This window comes from Rhinopithecus roxellana, chromosome 19 (assembly GCF_007565055.1).
Source record: "Rhinopithecus roxellana isolate Shanxi Qingling chromosome 19, ASM756505v1, whole genome shotgun sequence".
Lineage (NCBI taxonomy): Eukaryota > Metazoa > Chordata > Mammalia > Primates > Cercopithecidae > Rhinopithecus > Rhinopithecus roxellana.
In genome coordinates, this window is record NC_044567.1 from 18,562,571 (window position 1) to 18,588,021 (window position 25,451).

Below are 25,451 nucleotides of genomic sequence, written 5' to 3' on the forward strand. Positions count from 1 at the left end.
CCTGCCCTGGGCTTCATTCTGTTTCTCTAACACTTTCTTGTACTGGTACTAGTGGGGTCCTGACTACCTCTCCGCTTACTCACTGTGTTCCAGCCTTTCTGCTCCTGAGTTCCAGGCTCAGGGTCTCTGCTTGGATGCTCTTCCCCAGATGGCCTTTTTTCTCCTAGTCACAACTCAGATGTCATCTGCTCAAAGTTGCCTCCCTCACACCCAGTCTGAAGTCCTTCCCCCTCAGTCACCATCTGACCAGCCTGTTTTTGTCTTTCCAATGCATTATGTGAAATTATTTTTATTTGTCTGCTCTTCCCTATGAAAGCTCAGCTCTGTGAAAGCACTGATCCTGCCTACTTTGTTCTCTGTAGGACCCCAGCACCTGGCAGAAGGCTCCCTGCAGCTGGTGCTCAAGATATATATATATATATATATATATAAATTTTTTTTGACCTGATGATTAGTATCTCAGGTAAAAAGCAGATGCTAACAGCCTTGGGCAATCCAGCTAGGAAAGGCACATGGCCATGTGGAAGCAAAGTGGACCTGTGGGCACAGGAGGACAAACACCAGGAAACTGTTACTTACCAGTGAATACAGAAAGAGGAGAGCTCAGACTTGGTATCATTCCAATTCATATTCAGCCAGTGTTTATTAAGAGCCTAATATACACCAGACACTTTACATGCTGATCACATTTAATCCTCACAACCACCTTGTAAGGGAGACATCATCAGTGTCATTTGAATGAATGAAAAACTGAGGCTCAGAGAGATTCAACAGCTTATCCAAAGCTCTCCAGACAATAAGTGCAAACAAGGATTTGAATTCAGGACTCTTTGATTCCAAATCTGGAACTTTCTGGAACCTCTGACACACACACACACACCCAGCACCACGTCCTGAGCTGCTGCCTCCTGGACTTCCACCAGACTGTACCTGACAGACAAAGCCAGCTAGGAGGGAGGGGAGTGAGGGAGAAGGTCCCAGAGGTGACCAATGCCTGACCCCTTCATGACGGCAGGGACTAGGGCTCACCCACAGGGGTTAGAGAGAAGAGTGGAAGGGAGGGACTTTCCCATAATGCTCCCTCCTCTCAGTGCATGAGTGTGCTATGTTGAGAAATGGGGCAAAAGAACAAACAGTCCATGCCACAGAGGGAGACAGGGAGCAGCCTTATCAAACAAGATAAAGAGACCCGGATGATGTGCCTTTTGAGGCCCCTGGTGGTGGAGGAGGACTGAGCCAGGGGAATGGGAAAGGAAGAAAAGATGAACGCATCTTGGAGTGTTGTACTTTGGTTGCTGGAGAGCCAATAGTGGAGACTGGAGACAAATATTTAAGTCATTCCGGCAGGCCCCATGTACGTGCCTCTCAATCTAACACCGCCCACCTTGGCCAAAAAGGAAGGCTTCCTGTGGAGGAGCTGCCCTGCTCAGTCTGTCTTCTCGGGCTTTTTCCAGGACTTGTGGGTCTCCAGGAAGATCTTGACCAGGGACAGGAGGATGGGCACAGCCATAGGCAGGAAGAGTGGGATGTAGATGGCAAATTTCTGGTCATCAGGGAAATAAAGGAGGTGGAGGAGTGATGGGTCAAAAAAGGCACGCTCAGAGGACGTCACAGCTTCCTGGCTGGCGACAAAGGCAGATGCCAGGTGCCCAGAGGCCAACTCTTCTGCCGACTTCTGGACTGCAGCTACAGCCCTGTACACCTAGGAAGCAGAAGGGACAAGAGGGTATACCAGTAAGTCCTTGGCATTGGTGGAAAGGGTGCTGGGCCTTACTGTGCTTTCCATCTATTGAGGAAGATGCCTGGAGTTCATCCAGGATCTATGGAAGTCTGTCTAAAGGGATATGGTTTATTTTCCTAAGGTCAGCTTGAAACCTCGCACTGTCATCTGCACTCCTGCTGGGGGGCTGGTACTGCTGTCTAGAGGAAGGCTGGGACACTAAAGATGGCAAGCCCACACATACCGTGGACTTCACAGGCTCTCTGGTCTCACCACACTCTGGCCCTCTCTGACTACTCCAGTCCCAAGCTGCAGAATCCATCCCCTGCCCGCTTACCTCAGATGCCACATCGTCCTTAATGACAATGTTGCTGATCTTGCCCAGAAGCTGTGCCAGGGAGGTGAGGGTGGTGGTGGCTGTGGCCAGATTCTCCACTGACCGAGCCCAGAGCAGCCGGTCTAGCTCCCAGGTCATTAGCCCTTCACTCTTAGGCCCTGAAAGCAGGCATTTTGGAGGCACCTGAGGCTGAGCAATCCCAAAAAGCAACCTGTAGGAACATCGGAGTAAGATCAAGGTGGCTGAGACCACAGGGTGGGAGATGATGGCTAAGACTTCTCAAATATCTGTCCTAAACCAGTGATTTTCAATCTTATCCAGAACCATAGGGGTTAAAGGGAAGTACCTCAGGGTCTTAGGGGCATAAGTGGCAACACCAAGCAAATTGGCCTCAAATCCTGCTTCAACCGGTGTTTCTGCTTTTACCTGTTTCTACATTAGACTTCCAAGATCTTGTTTTTTAAAAAAAGGTTCCATAGCTAAAATACTTCTGATAACACTAACTTAGTTTAATCCTTTCACCTTCTCTACCCTCTCTTTGAACAAATGGGGCCAATGAGACTTAGCATTAAGGGATGATCCAGGACTGCCTTTGCCAAGGCACATGTGCTGTGCTTCTCTAAGCCTGCATCTGTGACAGACACTGCTAGTCAATCAGAAGAACACTCTTTCCTAATGAGCCCAGATACAGCCTTAGAATCCTCAACATAAAGCCTCAGTCACTCTCAATCCATCAGGCAGCACAAGAATTAACAGTTATTTTCTCAAGCAGCCCTAATCACACTCCATCACCTGACATTCATTAATCTATTTTTCTTAAAACTGGTTTTGTTGGCCAGGCACAGTGGCTCACGCCTGTAATCCCAGCACTTTGGGAGGCCAAGGTGGGTGGATCATGAGGTCAGGAGTTCAAGACCAGCCTGGCCAAGATGGTGAAACCCTGTCTCTACTAAAAATACAAAAAATTAGTCGGATGTGGTGGCAGGCGCCTGTAGTCCCACCTACTCGGGAGGTTGAGGCAGAGAACTGCTTGAACCTGGGAGGCGGAGGGTGCAGTGAGCCAAGATCGCGCCACTGCACTCCAGCCTGGACGACAGAGTGAGACTGTCTCAAAAAAAAAAAAGAGTTTTGTTACCTACTAGTCCTTCTTAGAAGAAGGAATGATGGGATCCTTAGAAATATCCCTTAGATATCCCTTAGACATCCCTGGGGCTGTAGGCACAGCCAAGATATCTCTGCCAGGTAAGACTTGATTCCACTTTGCAGCTCCCCTCTACAGCCAAGGAAACTGTGTCCCCAAGTGGATCATCCAGGACCTCACCGCAACTGTGCCAGGAACACCTCCATCACTCGCACCATGTCCACCTCGACTCTCACTGGCAGCACTGAGGCATTATAGGTTTTGGAGTCGACATTATATACCTGAAAGGGGGAATGAGATTGCCATAACATCATACCAGGCCCATGTACAGCTCTGCCCTAGGAACTCTGGAGATAAAAGGAAGACATAGTCTCTGCTCTTTAGAAGCTACAAACCTCATGGTATAGCTAATATTTTTTGAGTACCTACTACGGGGAGCATTAAATACATTATCCCAATTAACCCCTTGAAAGTCCTGTAGAACATATTCTTTTCTTATCCCATTTTAGAATTCTCCCCCATGAGAAACTTCCAGTCTAACAAGGGAGACAAGGTTCCCAACCTTGCAAGACTCCCACAAATAAGGCCAAGATCTAAGATGGACACAGAATGATCCTAGATAAGGGCAAAGGGTCATAGTATAGAAAACACTGGCAGAAACAAAAGTGAGGCCCGCAGAAGAGGGGCATGAGCACATGGCACCCTCACCTCCCTGGTGCCTGCCCCTCCCACAGGCTGGGCCATGGAACACACCAGAAGGAAAACAGAAGGAACACAGTTTCAGGGACACCTGCCTGTCCTAGAAGCATAGGCTCTGGGGTCTGCGTAGTGTGACAATTACCATGATGCCACCCCAGCGAGGACTGTGGAAGGCATTGGTGGCCACTGGAGCGCCGTCCTTGTCCTGAATGTACAGCGGTGAGTGTGCAAGCTCAGGCACGTAGAGTAGAAAGTTGAGCACAGGGTACAAGGAGGCAGCACTGGATCCTGTGGTGTAAAGACAAGGGAAAGCAGAATATCAAAACATGCTGGACCTGGACCTTAGTCCCAGGTCAGCCTCTAACTTGCTGGTCACTCACGCTGGGACTGATTCCCCAACTAACAATCACTAGGATACCCTCCTGTCCAGGGTGTTTCTAGTAAAGGGCTTCAGAATGCTCTCCCGAGATGTGCCACACAGATGGAAACACAGTCCTTAGCTCCAAAACACCCCTGATCTTCCCTCCTCAAAGGCCCCTTGACTGTCTAAGACAGCTTTCTTGGCCACTCCCACAATGTACCCATATTACTACAGATAGTTTTATGCAAACCAGAAATCTGACCTTATGTCAGTTCCCCGCTTAATATCCTTCAATGGCTAGCCACCCACATTAGGTTAAAGTTCAAACTCCTTAACATGGTCCTTTATGATCTGGCTCCTGCCTGCCTTACCAGCTTCATCTTTGGTCACTCACTCACATTTCAGCCACACTAAACTACGCTGAGCTTCCTGAATATCTATGCTCTCTCACTCTTCTGCATCTAAGCTCACAGTTCCCTTTGCCTGAAAAGCCCTTCTCTTCTCTACTCAGCACTGTCATAAGGTAGTCCCTCAGTCAATGTTTGCTGAATGAATAAATGAATGGAGGAATTTTCTAAGGCCTCACATGCCACCCCCTAACAATCCTCAGGCCACACTAGCCTGCCTCTGGTGTCTGAGATTCCACAATTAGATATATTCACTTTGGTTTGCCTGTGTTACAGTTCTTAGCCACACTTCCTCTTCCTAGTTGCCACCCAAAAAATGAGAAACTATAATACTAGCTTCAAGGTTATTCAACCTCACTCAGCAGAACTGTTGATTCAAATTCTGCCCTCAAGTACTTTTGCTGTTGTCTTTCCTATGTGTGTGACAGCCTCTCTCCTAGATGGCGTTTAGGGAGATAGACCCAGTCTAGCCATTCATTTGTAAAAAGTGCTGGGAATCATGTTTAATAAATGCTTTTGGATATGATAGGTGTGAAGATGGAGATATCAACAGAGCATCATGAAAAAGGAACCTAGGGCTCAGGCATTGTGGCTCATGCCTATAATCCCAGCATTTTAGGGGGCTGGAGTGGGAAGATCACTCGAGGGGAGTTCAAGACCAGCATAGGCAACACAGTGAGATCCTGTCTCTAAAAAAAATTTTGAAAATTAGCCTAGTGTAGTGGCACATGCCTATAGTTCTAGCTACTCAAGAGGCTGAAGTGGGAGGACCACTTGAGTCCAGGAGTTAGAGGCTGCAGTGAGCCATGACTGTGCCACTGCACTTTAGACTGGGCAACAGAGCAAGGCCTTGTCTCAAGAAGAGGAAAAAAGGAGCCTCAATCTCTGCAGTCTCCTCAGACCAACCCAACCTGGGAACCGTCACTGTATATAATCCACCTCCAACTCCCGTCCCCCCCACAGCTGAGCCGTTAGGGTCCCTCCCTAGACTGGCAGAAAAGAAAGACCCTCATCCTTAGGTGCTCACCCAGCCGGGACTCCACTGGGTTGATGACATGGGGGAGGTTGTGCATGTCCAAATAGTAGCTGGAGGAAGCTGAGTCAAAGCGGGGGTTCACCCCCAACATTGCATAGTAAAGAATCTGTAGAGGAAAGAGGGAGTGGTTACTTTGTTTAGATTTATATTCTACTTTCTCCCCAAAAAGATTTGAGGAGCCTTAAAAAAGACACAATCAGGACAAGGCAACATATAAGAGACAAAACCAGGGCTGAGAGAAAATAGTTGGAGAAGAAAATAGCAAAACCAAGGGTCAAGTGAATAAACTAAATACATGCTTTAAAAGCCACGCATTTTACCAGGCTTCCTAACAGTCTACACAAAGAGAGAAACAAAGAACAGCATAATTCAGTGTCTACAAGATCAAATCAAGCCAGTTATTCAGAAGCAATTACTCCCACTAGGAAGACCTGATAAAAATTTCTCCCACGTGTTTTCTCTACAAGGACACAGCGTGATACAGAAAGCTACATTCTTCACATTTTTTTTTTTTTTTTTGGAGACGGAGTCTCACTCTGTTGCCAGGCTGGAGTGCAGTGGTGTGATCTCGGCTCACTGCAAACTCCGCCTCCTGGATTCAAGCGATTCTCCTGCCTCAGCCTCCCGAGAAGCTGGGACTACAGGTGCGCGCCACCATGCCCAGCTAATTTTTACATGTTTGTAGAGATGGGGTTTCATCATGTTGGCCAGAATGGTCTCAATCTCCTAACCTCGTGATCCACCTGCCTCAGCCTCCCAAAGTGCTGGGATTATAGGCGTGAGCCGCCGCACCCGGCCCTTCACATCTTTATTGTTACCACAATAACAAATTTCAGGAAGCTTTTTTTCTAAAAACCAAATTCCTAAAGAATGGCTCTGCTGGGCTCCGTCACTCAGGCCTGTAATCCCAGCACTTTGGGAGGCCAAGGCAGGCGGATCACGAGGTCAAAAGATCGAGACCATCCTGGCCAACAAGATGAAACCCCGTCTCTACTAAAAATACAAAAATCAGCTGGGCATGGTGGCACGTACCTGTAATTCCAGCTACTCAGGAGGCTGAGGCAGGAGAATCACTTGAACCCGGGAGGCGGAGGTTGCAGTGAGCTGAGATCGCGCCACTGCACTCCAGCAGCCTGGCAATAGAGCAAGACTCTGTCTCAAAAAAAAAAATTTAAAAAAAGAATGGGTCACGGCATTAACATCTAAGCACAACTGGCGAGTACAGGTCTAGACGGAGCCATAGGAAGGTGGTTTGTTAACAAGCACGGACAAATTCCTTCAACTGAATGCCAAGCAGGTAGAGACACTAGAATCTGCCCTCAATAGATGGATGGACACAGACGAGGGCACACACACACCCCCAGTACCCGTCTTTATGACACTCACATACATATACACACAGGAAATTCCTAGCAAATCAGCAAGCTCTAAGAGATGGAGGAACGGACTGCACTTGTAAATATGTATGGACGCTGAAAAGGACTCCTCAACTTGCTCCCGGTCTCACCTGAGAGTCCACAGAGAAGTTGCCAGCGGCACTGAGGGCATTCAGGAAAGGTTGCACATGGCGCCGGACAGCTCCCTCAATGTCCCAGTGGACGTCATGGGACTTGGGGTCTGGGTTGAGTAAACTGAAGGTGATCTCATAGCCTACAGAAACAGAAGTCAGGGAAGTCAGAGACTCTTGTGAAAAGGGGTCGCCTGTACTCCCAGCTGAGCTGAACTTGTTTCTCCTCTGGAATGGGGCTGCTTTCCATTATGGAACCAAAAGGAGGCCAAAACTGGGATGAGGAACACTAAGAAAAAGCTGCCAGGCACTGTGGCTCACGTCTGTAATCTCAGCACCTTGGGAGACTGAGGCAGACGGATCGCTTGAGGCCAGGAGTTCAAGACCAGCCTGGCCATCATGGAGAAACCCCATCTCTACTAAAAATACAAGTATCGGCCGGGCATGGTGGCTCACGCTGTAATCCCAGCACCTTGGGAGGCCGAGGCAGGAAGATCACTTGAGGTCAGGAGTTCAAGACCAGCCTGGTCAACATGGTGAAACCCCGTCTCTACTAAAAATACAAAAATTAGCTGGGTGTGGTAGTGGGCGCCTGTAATCCCAACTGTTCAGGAGGCTGGGACAGGAGAATCGCTTGAACCCGGGATGCAGAGGTTGCAGTGAGACAAGATCGCGTCACTGCACTCCAGCCTGGATGACAGGAGGCTCCATCTCAAAAAATAAAAAATAAAAATAAAAATACAAAAATTAGCCAGACATGATGGCATGCACTTCACCTACTCAGGAAGCTGAGGAGTCAGAATCGCTTGAACCTGGCAAGCAGAGGTTGTGGTGAGCCAAGATCGCACCACTGCACTCCAGTCTAGGCAACAGACCAAGACTCTGTCTCAAACAAACGAAAAAAAAAAAAAAAATAGGCCAGATGTAGTGGCTCATGCCTATAATCCCAGCACTTTGGGAGGTCGAGGTAGGCAGACCATGAGGTCAGGAGATCAAGACTATCCTGGCTAACACAGTGAAACCCCGTCTCTACTAAAAATACAAAAAAATTAGCTGGGAGCCTGTAGTCCAAGCTACCTAGGAGGCTGAGGCAGGAGAATGGCGTGAACCCGGGAGGTGGAGCTTGCAGTGAGCCTATATCGCGCCACTGCACTCCAGCCCAGTCAACAGAGTGAGACTCCGTCTCAAAAATAAATAAATAAATAAATAAAATAATAATAATAACACAAAGTAAATAAGAAAAAAAATGAGACTAGAGAAGAAAGGAGAAAGAAGCTGGCATGCAGATTTCCCTCCTGCCCCACGTAATTCATTTCCTCTTCCTTCCTGTGGCAAAGCCTGGTGCCTACCCAAGCTGGACTTGAGAGGCCGCCTCTTGTCAGCGCTCCACTTGTCCTCTGGAAGGTGGTCAGCCAGAGCAGCAGCAAGCACGTCCTCAGTCAAAGACATGGCCTGGGCCACCTGGACTATGCGGCGGCCAATGATGTTAAAGGCCTCCCGGTGCATTATCCCCCGTACCACTGCTGTCCTCTTGGGCCCAATGTAGCTCATCATGTCCTGTGGGGGTGAGCAAGGGACAGAACGCCCACGGCTCAGAAAAGAAAGCCGAAAAGCACCCTGGCTCCTATTATTTCGAATCTGCCCCTTTGCCAGTGACCAACAGGTTTGCACCTCTCTTGAGATTCATGAGCTATTAATTCAGCATTTCTGAGCTATGAGTATACGTTGACTGTTTTCATTTGTTTCCATTCCCTTCTCTTTCCCAGTAGACGTGGGTCCAGGCAGCATCTAACTCTTTGGGGGCTGGTCAAATGGTGAAATGGAAACTCAGAGATGGCATACTGAGCAAGAAAAGCAGAATAAACTGACAACTGGAGAGTATGATATAAAAATGGCACATGGCAAAGAAACAAGTATTCACAATAGCATTATTTCTAGCAGTAAAACATAGAAATAATCCAAATGTCCACAAGCAGTAGAATGGATAAATTACGTTTATGTTTATACAATGATGCATAGATTCAACTATATAATTATGGATGATTCTCTCAACTATAAATGTTGAACAAAATAAAAGTGGCAGAGGAACATGTGCTATATTCCACCATTTATATAAATTCAAAAATATAAAATTAAATACACTGTTTACAGAGATACAACATATGTGATGAAACTCTAAGGAAAAGCAAGAAAATTACACACACAAAATCTGGTTGCCTTGGGCTGAAAGGGAATGGAATATAACCATGGAAGTACACACTGTGCTACTGCACTGCAATTTGTGAGTTGGGGGTGGGGATGGGGATGTTCATTAACATTTTCTTTAGTCTTTTTATAAAAATTAAATGTTTGATTATAAACTTTTTTTGAGACGGAGTCTCGCTCTGTCGCCCAGGCTGGAGTGCAGTGGCACTATCTCGGCTCACTGCAACCTCTGCCTCCTGGGTTCAAGTGATTCTCCTGCCTCAGTCTCCCGAGTAGCTGGAACTACAGGCACCCATCACTATGCCCGGCTAATTTTTGTGTTTTTCGTAGAGATGGGGTTTCACCATGTTGACCAGGCTAGTCTCGAACTCCTGACCTCAGGTGATCCACCCACCTCAGCCCCCCAAAGTGCTGGGATTACAGGTACGCACCACCATGGCCGGCCAATTCTTGTATTGTTAGTAGAGATGGGGAGTATAGTGGCATGATATTAGCTCACTGCAACCTCCACCTCCTGGGCTCAAGTGATCCCCCGCCTCAGCCTCCAAAAGTAACTGGGACTACCACATCCAGCTATTTTTTTTTATTTTTTGTAGAGATGGGGTTTTGCCATGTTGCCTAGGCTGGTCTTGAACCCCTGAGTTCCAGCAAACTGCCCGCCTCAGCCTCCCAAAGTCCTGGGATTACAGTGTGAGCCACCAGACCCAGCCAGCATTCTTTTTTTTTTTTTTTTTTTTTTTTTTTTGAGACAGTCTTGCTCTGTCGCCCAGGCTGGAGTGCTGTGGCCAGATCTCAGCTCACTGCAAGCTCCGCCTCCCGGGTTCACGCCATTCTCCTGCCTCAGCCACCCGAGTAGCTGGGACTACAGGCGCCCACCACCTCGCCCAGCTAGTTTTTTGTATTTTTAGTAGAGACGGGGGTTTCACCGTGTTAGCCAGGATGGTCTCGATCTCCTGACCTCGTGATCCGCCCGTCTCGGCCTCCCAATTTTTTTTTTTTTTTTTTTTTTTTTTGAGACAGAGTCTCGCTCTGTTGCCCAGGCTGGAGTGCAGTGGCGCGATCTCGGCTCACTGCAAGCTCCGCCTCCCGGGTTCACGCCATTCTCCTGCCTCAGCCTCCCGAGTAGCTGGGACTACAGGCGCCCGCCACCACGCCCGGCTAATTTTTTGTATTTTTAGTAGAGACGGGGTTTCACCGTGGTCTCGATCTCCTGACCTTGTGATCCGCCCGCCTCGGCCTCCCAAAGTGCTGGGATTACAGGCGTGAGCCACCGCGCCTGGCTCCAGCCAGCATTCTTTATTAAAAATATGTGGAGGCTGGGTGCGGCTCACGCCTGTAATCTCAGCACTTTGGGAGGCTGAGGCAGGTGGATCACAAGGTCAGGAGTTCGAGACCAGCCTGACCAACATGGTGAAACCCCGTCTCTACAAAAAATAAAAAAATTAGCCGGGCATGGTGGCACATGCCTGTAATCCCAGGTACTCAGAAGGTTGAGGCAGGAGAATCACTTGAACCCGGGAGGTGGAGACTGCAGTGAGCCGAGATCCTGCCACTGCACTCCAGCCTGGGCAACAAAGCAAGACTCCATCTCAAACAAAAAAAATGAGACTTTTCTGTAGCAAATGGAAGAAATGGGTAGCAATGATCCAAGAAGGAGGTGACCCAGGAGTCCACGAGCTGAAGGGATAAGGCAAAGTTGCAGCCTCTCTGTTACCCTACCTGGGGAAGAAGTGAGGAGTGTTCAGAGATCATATACACAGTCAGGGAGCCCTCCGCTTGTTCCTGAGGCTCATCTAACATGGCTTCTGCCTCTGGGGACAAGAACAGGTGGTACACCAAGAGCAAAACACCATTCCATCTCCCTCCACCCCACAGAATGCCTAACCTACCCCTTCACTCACATTCAGCTGACACAGTGGTCAGGCTTGGGTAAGCCAATCAACCTCTCTGGCCCTCAGTGGACTGGGCTGAATCCCACAGTTCCTCATTCCCAGCATTCCCAGAGAGGTATTAGAGGTAAGCCAAAGTATGGGAACTATGCACTTAGAGATCAGAAGGAAAAAGACAGCTTCACATTAAAATGGTGTGCTCATCCCTTCCCTTACCTTGTACACTACCCGATGACAGGGCCTCCTCCTCATGGTCCAAAGCCCTCCGATAGGCCTTCTGGAAACGGCATTTGATTTTCATTTTGTCTGGGAGGGTTAAGAAGTAGCACGATGAAAAGAGCAAGCATCAGGCCTCTGCTCACCTTCCCAGACCTAACACTGTCCAGCATCTGAGGACAGCAAGACGGCTGTTTACAGAAAAAGACCAAACAGCTGCAGCCAACTCTAATGATTTCTGCATAGATGATATCAAACACATGACACCCGTTTCTCCCATCTGCCCCAGCTCTTGCCTTCACCTCTGCACACACTGGTCCTTCAGCTTGAAGTGTCTTCCCACTGGGAAATCTATTTCAATAGTCATTACATTAATAGGCAAAAGGAGAAAAACCATATGGTCATTCCAATCACTGCCCCAAAATAATTAAATTCAGTGAACGTTCCTGATAAAAAACAAAACACACAGGCTGGGCACGGTGGCTCATGCTTGTAATCCCAGCACTTTGGGAGGCTGAGGCAGGCGGATCCCTTGATCTCATGATGGAGATCAGCCTGGGCAACATGACGAAACCCCATCTCTACAAAAATACAAAAATTAGCCAGGTATGTGCCAGACATGGTGGCTCACACCTGTAATCCCAGCACTTTGGGAGGCCAAGGCGGGTGGATCACCTGATGTCAGGAGTTCGAGACCAGCCTGGCCAACATGATGAAACCCCGTCTCTACTAAAAATACAAAAAATTAGCTGGGTGTGGTGGTAGCTACTCGGGAAGCTTAGGCAGGAGAATCGCTTGAACCCAGAAGGTTGAGGCTGCAGTGAGCCAAGATCACACCATTGCACTTCAGCCTGGGCAACAAGAGCGAAACTCCATCTTAAAAACAAACAAACAAACAAAAGCTAGGTATGGTAGTGCACGCCTGTAGTCCCAACTACTTAGGAGGTTGAGGTGGGAGGATGACTTGAGCCTGGGAGGCAGAGGTTGCAGTGACCTGAGATCGCACCACTGCACTCTAGCCAGGACAATAGAACCAGACCTTGTCTCAAAAAAAATTAAAAATAGGTCGGGCGCGGTGGCTCAAGCCTGTAATCCCAGCACTTTGGGAGGCCGAGACGGGTGGATCACGAGGTCAGGAGTTCGAGACCATCCTGGCTAACAGGGTGAAACCCCGTCTCTACTAAAAAATACAAAAATCTAGCCGGGCGAGGTGGCGGGCGCCTGTAGTCCCAGTCACTTGGGAGGCTGAGGCAGGAGAATGGCGTAAACCCGGGAGGCGGAGCTTGCAGTGAGCTGAGATCCGGCCACTGCACTCCAGCCCGGGCGACAGAGCGAGACTCTGTCTCAAAAAAAAAAAAAAAAAAAATTAAAAATAAAAAACCACACAGTTAATGACAAAACATTAAACATAATTCTATAAAGCTAGTAATAAAACAAGGATGCCTGCTATCTCCTCTAGTCTCATTGTTATTCAGTATTGTTCTTTCTGAAGTTCTTTACCAATGTAACATGTGAAGAAAGAGAAAGAAAACTTGTAACTATCGGAAAAAAACAGATAAAATGGCCACTTTGAAGTAGCATAATTATTTCTCAAGAAAATCAAAGAGAACCAACTGAAAAACTATTAGAACTAGTAACCATTCAATAAGGTGACTAGATACAAGAATATCCAAGAATCAATACCTGCATAAATACCAGCAATATCCAATTAGAAACATCTTTTAAAACCTCAATCACATTAACAATGAAAGTATAAAAATACCCAGGAATAAATGTATAAAACTATAAGAAGAAAACTTCAAAGACTTTACTGAAGGACATAAAATATCTGAATAAAATGGAAAAGCATACAAGGCCCCTAGATGAATATTATAAAGATGTCATATTATAAAGATTAAATATTATAAAGATGCCAACTCTCCCCAAATTAATCTATACGTGTAAGGCAATCCCGAAGGGATTTTTTTGCCTTCTGAAACTTGACAAGCTAAACCTAAAATTTATTGAAAAAGTTCCTCTTTTCTTTATAAAAGAATTCCAGGTCATATATTTCTTCCAGGAAGAAGAAATGACAGAATTCTAAAAGTCACTAATTTGGCCGGGTATGGTGGCTTATGCCTGTAATTCCAGCACTTTAGGGTCTGAGGTGGGAAAATGGGTTAAGCCCAAGAGTTTGAGACCAGCTCAGGGAACACAGTGAGACCCCGTCTCTACAAAAAATTTAAAAATTAGCTGGGGACAGGTGCAGTGGCTCACGCTTGTAATCCCAGCACTTGAGGAGGCCAAGGCAGGCAGACTGCTTGAGGCCAGGAGTTCAAGACCAGCCTGGCCAACATGGTGAAACCCCATCTCTACTAAAATTACAAAAATTAGCTGGGCATGGTGGCTGTGCGCCTATAATCCAGCTACTCAGGAGGCTGAGGCAGGAGAATCACTTGAACCCGGGAGGCAGAGGATGCAATGAGCTGAGATCGCACCACTGCACTCCAGCCTAGGTGACAGAGTGAGACCCTGTCTCAAAAAATAAATAAATAAATAAAATAAAAAATTAGCTGGGCACAGTGGCACATTCTTATAGTCCCAGCTACTTGGGAGCCTGAGGTAAGAGGACCACTTGAACCCAGGAGTTCAAGGTTACAGTGAGCTATGATTGGACCACTGCACTTCAGCCTGAGTGTCAGACTCTATCTCAAAAAAAAAAAAAAAAAAAAAAAGGACCCCTTCTCTACTTTTTTCTTTTTTTCTTTTTTTTTTATCTGGCTCTGGCTCTGTTGCCCAGACTGGAGAACAGCAGTGGGATCCCGGCTCACTGCAACATCCACCTCTCTGTTTCAAGTAATTCTTCTACCTCAGCCTCCCAAGTAGCTGGGATTACAGGCATGTGCCACCACACCCAGCTAATTTTTGTATTTTTAGTAGAGACAGGGTTTTCACATGTTGAGCAGGCTGGTCTTGAACTCCTGACCTCAAGTGATTTGCCCGCCTCAGCCTCCCAAAGTGCTGGGATTACAGGCATGAGCCACCGCGCCCAGCCTACTTTTTTTTTTTTTTGAGACAGAGTCTCGCTCTGTCTCCCAGGCTGGAATGCAGGGGCACAATCTTGGCTCAATGCAACCTTCGCCTCCTAGGTTCAAGCAATTCTCCCGTCTTGGACTCCGGAGTAGCTGGGACTACAGGCGCACACCACCACACCCAGCGAATTTTTGTATTTTTAGTGGAGATGAGGTTTCACTATGTTGCCAGGCTGGTCTGAAACTCCTGACCTCAAATGATCCCCCGCCTTCGCCTCCCAAAGTTCTGGGATTACAGGCATGAGCCACTGTGCCTGGCCACACACCAGTAGTCCTAGCTACTTGGGAGGCTGAGGTGGGAGGACTGACTGAGCCTAGGATTTCAAGGCTGCAGTAAGCAATGATTGAGCCACTGAACTGCAGTCTGCGTGACAGAGTGAGACCTTGTCTCTAAAAAACATAAAAATTTTAAAAAGCACTATCTTGTGACTGCTAATGAAATGGATTCCATGATCAAATAGATGCTAAAAAGATCATGTAAAAGGTTGATGAGAAACTCTAAAATATAGAGATCAGGCTGACAATACCTGAACTAACTACATAATCTTTGCATCACCCAAAATGGAACAGGTGCTATAGGATACATTAAGTGCTACAGGATATAACACAATAGGAAGTACACTGCACCACTTATAATGTATTCTCATCCAAAAAATTGAACCTGGCTTTAATCAAACTTCTAGATCTAACTAACAGTTTATAAGAAATATGGATGCAAGAGGAATGAGTTAAATTAAACTGTGAGGAAGCTACTTGCCAAATCCCAAATGTGAGATGTTCTATAAAACAAATGACCTGGTTTCTCCAACAAATCAATGGTGTGAAAGAAATGTATGGGGGTAGGGTGGGGGGAGCTGACATAAAATAAAAGTGACAAAAAGACAAATGCAACTTATTAATCCTGATGAAACAAACCATCTGTGAAAGGATACCTTGGAGATAACTGGAGAGATCTAAATACAGACTGAGAATTAGGTGATATTAAGGAATCACTGCTAACTTAGGTATGATAATGGTAGTCATGTTTAAAAAAGAAACAAAAAACCTTCAATGGCTTCCCTTCTTATCTAGAATAAAAGCCTAGAATGCAAATTCTCACAATGACCTACCAGGCCCTAAGTGATTCAGCCCCCTTCTACTGTTCTGGTTTTATTTCATTTCCTCTTTCTCTCTTCCTCATTCAACCCAGTGAAGCCACAAGGAAATTCTCACTGCTCCTGAAAGGCACAACACTTGCTCTTAACTCAGGACCTTAGACTTGCTTTTCCCTCTGCCAAGATGCTCTTCCCCCAGATATCTGCACAGTCTATTCCCTTGCCTTTTAGGTATTTACTCAAATGTCGTCTTTTCAATGAGACCTCCCTTGTCCACCCGATCTAAAACTGCAATCCCCTCCCATTCCTCAAGAAAATTCCCTCTCCTCCTGTCCTCCTCTATTTTTCTTCTATCACCATCTAACATACATTTGACTTGTCTTTTTTCTTTTTCTTTTTTTTTTTTTTTTTTTTTTTGAGATGTAGTCTGTGTCACCAAGGCTAGAGTGCAGTGGTGGGATCTTGACTCACTGCTACTTCCGCCCCACAGGTTCAAGCGATTCTCCTGCCTCAGCCTCCCAAGTAGCTGGGATTACAGGCACCCACCACCATGCCTGGCTAATTTTTGTATTTTTAGTAGAGATGGGGTTTCACCATGTTAGCCGGACTGGTCTTGAACTCCTGATCTCAAGTGATCTGCCTGCCTTGGCCTCCCAAAGTGCTGGGATTACAGGTGTGAGCCACCCCATTTGGCTTTGTCTTTTTTATTGTCTTCTTGTCTGTTTTTTTCGCTGCTATATCTCTAGTAACTAGCACTGTATCTGACATAGGTACACAATAAATACTTGTTGAATAAATGAACAACCCTATTACTACTTCTGGCTAACAGATGAGGAAACCAAGGTTTAGAGAAGTTAACAACCTTACTCCCTTACTCAAATTTACACAAATAAGTGGCAGAATGAGGCTTGAATCCAGCTCTCTGATCCCAAATTCCATACTCTTGGTCACCCTTTAAATGTGTTGCCTATACTATACATTTACACTATACCCATATTACTGAACACTGTGTCATCAAACATGAAGAAATCCATGATAAACTGAAAACAATCAAATTTCAAACTAGTGAAGGACAGTCCAATTTTTGTTTAGAAAACAAGAAGTTTGGCTGTGCGTGGTGGCTCACGCCTGTAATCCCAGCACTTTGGGAGGCTGAGGCAGTTGGATCACGTGAGGTCAGGAGTTCGAGACCAGCCTAGCCTAGCCAACATGGTGAAACCCTGTATCAACTAAAAATACAAAAAATTAGCTGGGCATGGTGGCAGGCGCCTATAATCCCAGCTACTCCAGAGGCTGAGGTAGGAGAATTATTTGAACTCAGGAGGCAGACGTTGCAGTGAGCCAAGATTGTGCCATTGCACTCCAGCCTGGGCAACAAGAGTGAAACTCCATCTCAAAAAAAAAAAAGAAAGAAAGAAAACAAGAAGTTTGTGTGTGTACAGAGGCTGAACCATACAAAATATGATTTAAAAAAAAAAAAATGTTTTAACCAGCCAGGTGTGGTGGCTCTCACTTGTAATCCCAGCACTTTGGGAGGCTGATCACTTGAGCCCAGGAGCTCGAGACCAGCTTGGGCAACATGGCAAAACCCTGTCTCTACTAAAAATATCAAAACAAATCAGCCAGGTGTGATTGTGTGTGGCTGTAGTCCCAGCTACTGAGGCAGGTGGGATGAGGTGGGAGGATCGCTTGAGCCCAATAGATCAAGGCTGCAGTAGGCCCTGATGGTGCCACCATACTCCAGCCTGGGCAACAAAGAGAGACCCGATCTCAAAAAAAAAAAAAAAAATGTTTTCACCAAGGCTAAAGAACTAAAAAGTCAATGGCACACAGGTGCCTCATGCTCTAGACTCAGCCCAAATCTCCAGTCATTCCCAGTCTTTCACTACACATTCCAGTAAGGCAAAACTGCTCATAGGTACCTCAATATGCTGATTCACCCCTCCACACTTTCACACAGGAGTATAGTTTGTTGGTTAAAAGCTTGAACACTGGAATCAGTCAGGCCTGGATTTAAATCCCAGTTCCATCTCTTACTAGCTGTGTGATCTTGGACAAGTTAAATTCTCTAAGCCTCAGTTTCTTCATTTATAAAATGGGGATCATATCATTAGAAAGGATTAAATGAGGCAACACATATAAAGTGCTTCACCTAGTTTCTGGCACACAATGAGCAACAACTATTAGCTAACCTTATACTATCTCATGCTATTCACTCTGCCTGAAATTCTCTCCCTCCCTTTCCCATTTAACCTGAATTCCCACACATCCTTTAAAAATCTGACTTAAGAATTATATCTCTCAAAACTTTCTCTGCCTTTCTTTCCTCCCAGTTGGTTAATACTCTTTATTAAGTGCAATCCCTGTTTCTTGTATACTTCTACTGTAATTTATTTTATCTTTCTCCCCTACATATGAATGTCTTGAAACCATTATCAATTTCTTATTCATTCCTAAATTCCTGGTACCTAAAAAAAGTACCCCAGTAAAGTGTTCAATGTTAAACTGAACAGGGGCTGGGCATGGTGGCTCACGCCTGTAATCCCAACACTTTGGGAGGCCGAGGCGGGCGGATCACCTGAAGTCAGGAGTTCAAGAGCAGCATGGCCAACATGGCAAAACTCCATCTCTACTAAAGATACAAAAATTAGTTGGGCGTGGTGTCGCGCGCCTGTAATCCCAGCTATTCTGGTGGCTGAGGCAGGAGAATCGCTTGAAGCCGAGATGGCACCACTGTACTCCAGCCTGGGCGACAGAGCGAGGCTCCGTCTCAAAACCTAATAAACAAATAAACTAAATAGGGCCTATATGCAAATCCAATTTAATTTCAAACTCTGTGTTCTTTCCACTACATCCCATCTCCTCCCCTATACCCTGATGGGCATCAACTGCTTCCGATTAGGTAGCCTAACTATCTTATGAGTAAAATTGCTATTTAGTGACCGTGAATTTGAAAGTAGTTTTTTTCTGACCAAACACACTGTTCATTCAGAGAGGTCTTTTAATAGTTTTTAACTGCCTTTATGGTACACCCACGCTCCTCCCACTCAACTTAGTTCTGAACTGAGCTCCCACGTGAAAGACAGCCCTGACCCTCAGGAACTCACATTTCAGAGGAATCTCTCTTTCATGCACAACGGTGAAGGGCAGCTTCTCCTGGTCGTCCAGGGGCACTGACTCCCGCGTAAACACGACAGTGACAGGCACCATGAGGCGGAGCTATAGGAAGGAGCATCAGGGCCGTCACTGAGTCTCCACCTTACCGGGAGGCTGTCCCCCGACCCTCCCGCACGACAGTCTCACCTGCAGGGCATTCAGTCCACTGATCTGGGAGTAAGGCAACGAAGCCCGGTAGGTCTCCGTGGTCTTCCACCAGAGAGGCAGCCCCAGCACGATGGCCACCGCAGCGAAGAAGAGGGCGGCGCGCTTGCCCCGGACCACCTCTGAGGGCATGGGGAACCGACTGAGGCGTTGGAAACGGGCTAGGGTACCGGCCCCATCTCCGACGCGGAGAAGCCCCAACCACCGGCCTCTAGGGGCCCGCGTTCATCGGGATCTCCGTTCGAAGGGACCCGGCCCAAGCCTGAAGGGAATCCCTTCTGAAGAGACCCCCGAGCCCCCCGTCCGCGGGACCTCTCGCACACCACAATCCCCACCCCTGCTGTTCCTCCCTTGCCATCAGCTAGCTGCAGGCTCCCACCCGAAGCCCACCGCACCTAGGTCCGTAGCCGCGGGCCCTGCGACCGCCATGCTAGCTTCCGGCTGCTCCGGCCACCGGGGGGCGGAGCTTCGTGAGCCTCACCCAATCGGAACCGCCGCAACGAGGGGGCGGGACCGCGGCGGTGATCGGGGCCAATCGCGAGCGCTATTCCAGACCCGCAGGCGGGGTGGGCGGGCTCTGCTGGGAGCTTCGCTGGGGGTCTAAAAGGAAGTCACCCTGCCGCGGAGAGGCAGCCGATGGGGCGTTCGAGTTTCGGCGCTGCTGGAACGAAGTCCCCCGCTTCCACGTAGAACACACTCCTAGTCCCTCAATCAAGAGCGCAACCTCCGCAGTCCCTAAATACTAGCTGGGCAACTACGGGCAGCTCCGAGGCTCAATTGTCTCATCTGAAAATGGAGATATTTACATAAATGAGGCCGTTCTTGTAAGGAGCCGGGCACATGGAAAGCCCTCAAACGTCAGCTGTCACGGTCTTATTATCCTTATCGTAGAGCTCCTCTTGGGGTGCCCTCTCCTCAAGCCTCAAACACGGAGGTAGCAAGCTACTATGTTTTAGCACAATTGGCTCTCTCGCTATCTTAAATACGTTTTAATTCATTTCCAACTTGGAAAACTCAGGATACTTCACTTAAAAATCTTGAAGTCATGAGCCCGGACTCTAGATGCTGATCACTGCGGTTCAAATCCTGGCTTCATCACTTATTAGGTGAGTGATCGTGAGAAGATCGTTCTGTGCCTCTCTGCGCCTGTTTTCTCTATTAAAATAGGGATGATAGTAATAGTACCTTCTTTATAGAGTTGTATGAAATGTGTGAATACAAATAAAGTGATTAGAACATGGTTGGTGCTATGTGCAAGCTATTTTTGTTATTATAAGGTCAGGCCACACAGGATGGAGCATTTGTAGCCTCCTCAGTTGACACAGAACACACGCAGCTTGTTATCTCATCTTTTTATCTGCCTATACCCAGGTTCTCAGCCTACCTCACAACCCAGCCCAGTGGTCAAAGTTCAGCATGAGGCCTCACCAGAGCTGTCCTTACCCAGACCCTCAAATTGGCTCCCTTTGTGCCCGCTTCTACCCCAAATGAGAATGGGCCATAGCCCTTGGCAACCTCCTAGATGCCCTGCTCAGCCCTGTTAGCCCGCAGAGCCTTGGTTTTCCTCTTTGGGCGGGAGTCCAGGTGCTCGCTAGCGCTTACTGGTGTGGCTCCCCCTAGTGGAAGGTGTCAGGTCCCAGTTGGGCCCACCCACTCTTATCCCAGCCTGTCCTGCTGCCTCCCTGCTTTGAGCCTTGCACAAATCTGCCTTCAGGAGTTACCAGTCTGGCCTCACTCTATCCTTCTGTAGCTGCAGCCCAGTGCCACGAAGACTTGCAGTCTTCCTCATTGCCCCACTCCAGACTTGGACATCAAGAGAGCAAGAGCCTGAGCTGGGGATAGGGACTGCATGTGCCTTCCTCCATAAACTTGAAGCCCAGTAAAACTCAAATCCTACCCTCTCCACCCCCAGAGTCAGAGGGCCCAGAGATAGAATTAGCAGAGATCAGAAACTGGGAGGTGGGAATTTGATGTGTAAAACAGACAAGCAAAGTAGCATGTTTTGCTACCATTTATTTGCTGTATGGTATGTACTCAAGACATGAGTCAGGGCTTCTGTACTACTCTCTGATCCCAGGAGACAGGGCAGGCAAGAAGGAGAGCCCAAGAAAAAGCTACCCCATCATGGGAAAATTATGGGAGCTGGCAGAGGTAGGGGGAGACCCAGCCATCCTGCTCTGACTTCTAGCAATTTCTTCTGCCCTCAGTCATGAGGGGCTCCCTGTCCTCCCATCCTATGGTCCCAGGTGCAGCAATGAGAGAGGGGGAGGGAGAAGAGAAAGGAAGACAGGTTGGTGCCAGGTGAAGGCATCTCTGCTCTGCATAGCTATTTGGCCCTGGCCATGACTACAAGCAAAAGTGGGTGCAGATGGCTGGGCCAAGGGCTGTGGTATGGAGTGGATACTCAGTAGGCATGGTTGGCAATGTAGAGGGACTGTGCTGCTGCTCCACCATCTTCTCCACTGCCTTCATACTTGCCCTGGGCTGCAAGCCCATTTACCTGCAAAAGGAAAAAAAGCAGGCTGAGCCAGCCCACAGGTGCCAAGCCCTGCCCAGGCTATAGCCTCTGGGTGCTGCCCCACCCACCACCAACTATAGCTCCCAACCTCAGCCCGCTTGATGAACTCCTCAGTGGCAGCCCCAGCATTGTCCCGTTGCCCTCGCCAGGCATTGAGTGCAGAGGCTTGCAGGGCACGCCCATAGGAGAAGGTAAGTGCCCAGGGTCGGGGAAGGGGGCAGCGGTTGATGGCATTAAGGTTGAGTGACGCCTCCTCTTCGCTCTGACCCCCAGACAGGAAGGTCACTCCTAGTGTGGAGGAAAGAAGACAAACTGACTGGTCACTCCCAATTTTTCCAGGATAAGGAACCCCTGAAGGCCACAAGAAGGACCTGAAGATGGGCCTTAGGGATAGGAGCAGGTTAGGGAGCTGGGTAGTACCTGGGACAGCTGGGGGCACAGTGCGACGCAGGGCAGTGACAGTTGCCATGGCAATCTCCTCTGGGGTATACTTGATGGGACAGGCATGGCCAGGGGTCACCATGTTGGGCTTGAGCAGGGTCCCCTCCAGGTACACATGATGGTCACTCAGGGCCTTGTACACAGCAGCCAAGACCTGGGTGGGGATTAGAGGAGGTTTACTAAGGGTCTGGGCCCCCATTGGTTACTGCTTGATGCTCCCTGTCTAGGGGTAGATGGGCACAGACTGTGAGGGCTCAGTAAAGGCTCAGATCACAGGCCTGTGCCAGGAGCAAGTGAGAAAGTGCTAGGGGAAAGTGTGCCTGGATCTAAGCTGGGGTCTCTGGGGAACACACACTCCTGCCGAGCTGTCCCTGCAGTATGTTTGTGTGCCCAGGTGTGGACTCACCTTCTCTGTAACATACTGACAACGTTTGAGATCATGGTCTCCATCAGGCAATATTTCAGGTTCCACAATAGGCACAATGCCATTCTGCAGGCAAGAGCAGAGATGCTTGGGAGGGGCAGTAGGGGAGATGAAGAAAGCCCTGTAACTCTCTCCCCACCAGGCATACAGGGCACCTAGCTCACCACCCTCCCAACACACACACCTGCTGGCAGATACTGGCATAACGGGCCAGCACATTGGCATTCTCCAGAATGGCAAGTGCAGAGGGCGTGCGCTCACTGATTTTCAGCACACAGCGCCACTTGGCAAAGTCAGCACCATCCTTCTTATACTGGGCACAGCGTTCTGAGAGCCCATCCAGTCCTGCAAGCACAGTGCTAACCTCATTACTCTGCCCCTCTTTTACCAGCATCAACTATCTAACACCTCTTTGGTCCTCAAGCCCACCCATCCTATACCTTGAGTGGTGGTTTCTCCATCAGTCCCAGCTAGAGGCACCACACCCTTGTCAACCTGTAGGGGAAGCACAAGCAGAGGGTCGAATCCAGGCAGGATTTTCCTTGCTACCCCTCCTACACAAGCTTATTTTCACACCCAGCTTCCACTCAGAGCAGGGCCGGGGGCTGCACCTTGATGCCCACGATGATGCCCTTATCCTGGATGGTTCGGACGAAGGGAACACCATTATCATCTTTCTGGTAGAGGGTCTCATGAAAGAAAATAACACCTCCAATGCACTTTTTCACACGATCATCAGCACTGAACAGGACCTGGCGGTACAGCCGGCGGTTCTCCTCTGTGTTCTCCACCCCAATTTGGCTCAGCCGCTTGGCCATGCTACCTGGGGGCAAACAAAGAAAGGCAGTGAGAACATCCCCAGGGTCCCCTAGCCACCTGTACCCTACCTGGCTACAGGTGTCCACTTACCTACAGACTCATCCGCAGCAAGAATGCCTTTGCCCGGGGCTACAATCCGGAGGGCAATGTCAGACAACTCCTTCTTCTGCTCAGCAGAAAGGGCTGGGTACGAGTGAGGCATGGTGACAGCTCCCTGGAGTGAGACGAGATAAAAAAGCCAGACCTCACGCACTACCTCCTCTGCTGCCTCTCCTGGCCAGATGGGCCAAATGGCCTCCCCCATCAAGCAAGGGGCTGGGAACAGGGCAGCAGTCCTTGGCATGAGTCCTGGGCATCAAGTGGCACCAATCCTTCTGACAGCTAGCAAGCTTAGGGCTCCAGTTCCCACATCTCCTTTTGTCCCTGGTAGGCACCCTTCCCAGCCCTGGGGAAAGATGCAGGGTGGGGGTGGGGAGGTGAGCAGCCCTGAAGCCACAGGTCTTCTGATGAATCTGCTGCCCAATCGAGGATGCCAACCCTTCTCTCACTGAACTTGGCCCCTTGCTGAGGTAGGCAGAAGCCCTGTCTTTTCCAGCTTCCCTTTTCTCATCCTCCACAGGACCCCTAGGGAAAGTGTACTTACTTCCAAGGCTTCAGAATGAGGCAAAAGTACTTATTGCCACCCTCTTCTCTCAGCTTCTAGAGGAAAAGGTTGGAAGAACAGGTAGGGAGTAGGAGTAGCACAAATACCAGTCACAGGCTCCTGCAGCTTCTCCTTTTCTGTACTCCAAACCTGCCTGCCTATGCCTATTGCCTACTCCCACCCAGTAACGGAGGTTGGCCCCAGTGGGGCTGCAGTGTTGTAGGAAAGAGGGCCCAACGGGTCAGCTGCATTAGTGTGTGGAGACTGGGGTTAGTGACACCTCCGGGTCATCTCTGTGCCCAGGGAGCACTTCACCTGCGTGGCGGGAGGGATAGCAATAGGAAGACTTCAGTTCCCCACAACTCAGACACCCAGACAGGAGGGCAGAGAACCAAGGCTGAAAGGAGTGGAGAGCCTGACAGAGAGATGAGACTGAGGGGAGGTAATGGTGATGCAGGCTAACCAGTTAGCGGGAGAGACCTAGACTAGTGGGCAGGGAAGGCAGGAGAACTGCAGAGAGGACCTAGCCTAGGAGGAGAGGGAGCAGACTGAGCAGGAAATGCTCGGTGTGGGAGAGGCAGACTCCAAGGAAATATCCAACAAGTAGAGGAGGATTTGGGATTGGAAAAGCTGAGGTCCAGGTGGGAGAGCTGAGGAGGGATAGAACAGGAAAGGTTGAGCCATGGGGTTTCAAGTATGCGGAAAGGAGCAAAGATGTTAGTAAAGGGTCGAAAGGGCACATCCTGGAGTCCCAGGTAGCAGGACAAGGATGGCAGGGGAAGAGCCAAGGAGACGAATCGGAGATGTTGAGCGGCTCCTACCTTGCCTGGCCTTACCTGTGCGCAGCCAGTTAGCAGCCGTAGCCACAAGCACAGCTCGGGTTCTGATCGGCAAACAGATGCGACTGCAGCCCTGGTGCCCTCTGGTAAATGAGGCTGCGGATGCCGCAGAGCTACGTGACTCCTCCGGGGGTGGGGCTGGCACGTCCCGCCCTGACCACACCCCCTCCCCAGGACTGGTGTCCGGGGCAAGGCCACGCCCTCAGAGGCGGGGCGGCGTGGTGGAGTGAGCGCCCCGCCAGACATCCGTGACTGTCAGGGACTGCCCTCCCACCTCGTGGAGCCTAGCCATGACCTTGCGTCCATTTCTGCCACTATCCCTTTACAACGTGCCGGGCACTTGCTGGATGTTGGGGATTAAGCTTGGTCTGGTGAAGAGGAGGCACCGAAACAGTAACAAGTTGAGTAGGTGGGGGAGAGGCATCGTCAAGGTGCCCAAGTTCAGGGCAGGAAGTAATGAACTGAGCTTCTCTGTCCTCACCCCCAAATTTGCCAGAGTGTACCCCCGAGAGGGCTGGGGAAAGGAAGAGAATGAAGCCTTTCTGCTTCCTCCAGGCGGTGAGCCAGAGAACAAGCAGTCCAGTGCCCAGAGTTTTGGTGAAAGCAGGGGAAGGGAGGAAGGGCAGGCAGCCTTGGCTTTGGATACACCAGGAGGTGGAGAGGGATCTATGGAGGGTACCCAGGCAGGAGGCCCAGGCTGCCTCTTCCCTGACTTCATCATCTGCCCCCTCTCACCCAAAAAGTACGATTCTGTAAGCTTGGA

General features: G+C 48.8%; 2 protein-coding genes across 4 annotated transcripts; both read right to left on the reverse strand.

The window, feature by feature from the left end:
* Positions 1-613: 613 nt before the first annotated feature.
* Positions 614-20,028, reverse strand: PIGS (phosphatidylinositol glycan anchor biosynthesis class S). Its single transcript, XM_010372326.2, has 12 exons — positions 19,400-20,028; positions 18,987-19,126; positions 18,791-18,902; positions 11,519-11,608; positions 11,133-11,224; positions 8,558-8,765; positions 7,209-7,351; positions 5,693-5,807; positions 4,040-4,185; positions 3,379-3,479; positions 2,058-2,268; positions 614-1,702 (listed from the first exon to the last, which is right to left on the reverse strand). The coding sequence occupies exons 1-12, from the start codon at positions 19,431-19,433 to the stop codon at positions 1,427-1,429; spliced, it is 1,668 nt and encodes a 555-aa protein (XP_010370628.2). The 5' UTR covers positions 19,434-20,028; the 3' UTR covers positions 614-1,426.
* Positions 20,029-20,997: 969 nt separating this feature from the next.
* On the reverse strand, positions 20,998-25,141 carry ALDOC (aldolase, fructose-bisphosphate C). Of its 3 annotated transcripts, none has more exons than XM_030924032.1 (10): positions 24,686-24,807; positions 23,850-23,905; positions 23,297-23,420; positions 22,999-23,210; positions 22,828-22,882; positions 22,572-22,732; positions 22,370-22,453; positions 21,943-22,117; positions 21,611-21,810; positions 20,998-21,504 (listed from the first exon to the last, which is right to left on the reverse strand). In XM_030924032.1, the coding sequence occupies exons 3-10, from the start codon at positions 23,406-23,408 to the stop codon at positions 21,409-21,411; spliced, it is 1,095 nt and encodes a 364-aa protein (XP_030779892.1). In that variant the 5' UTR covers positions 23,409-23,420; positions 23,850-23,905; positions 24,686-24,807; the 3' UTR covers positions 20,998-21,408. The 3 variants fall into 3 exon arrangements, with proteins under 3 accessions (XP_030779892.1, XP_010370630.1, XP_010370629.1); XM_010372328.1 differs by having other exon boundaries at positions 23,850-23,902; positions 24,686-24,780; XM_010372327.2 differs by lacking the exon at positions 23,850-23,905 and having other exon boundaries at positions 24,686-25,141.
* Positions 25,142-25,451: the final 310 nt, after the last annotated feature.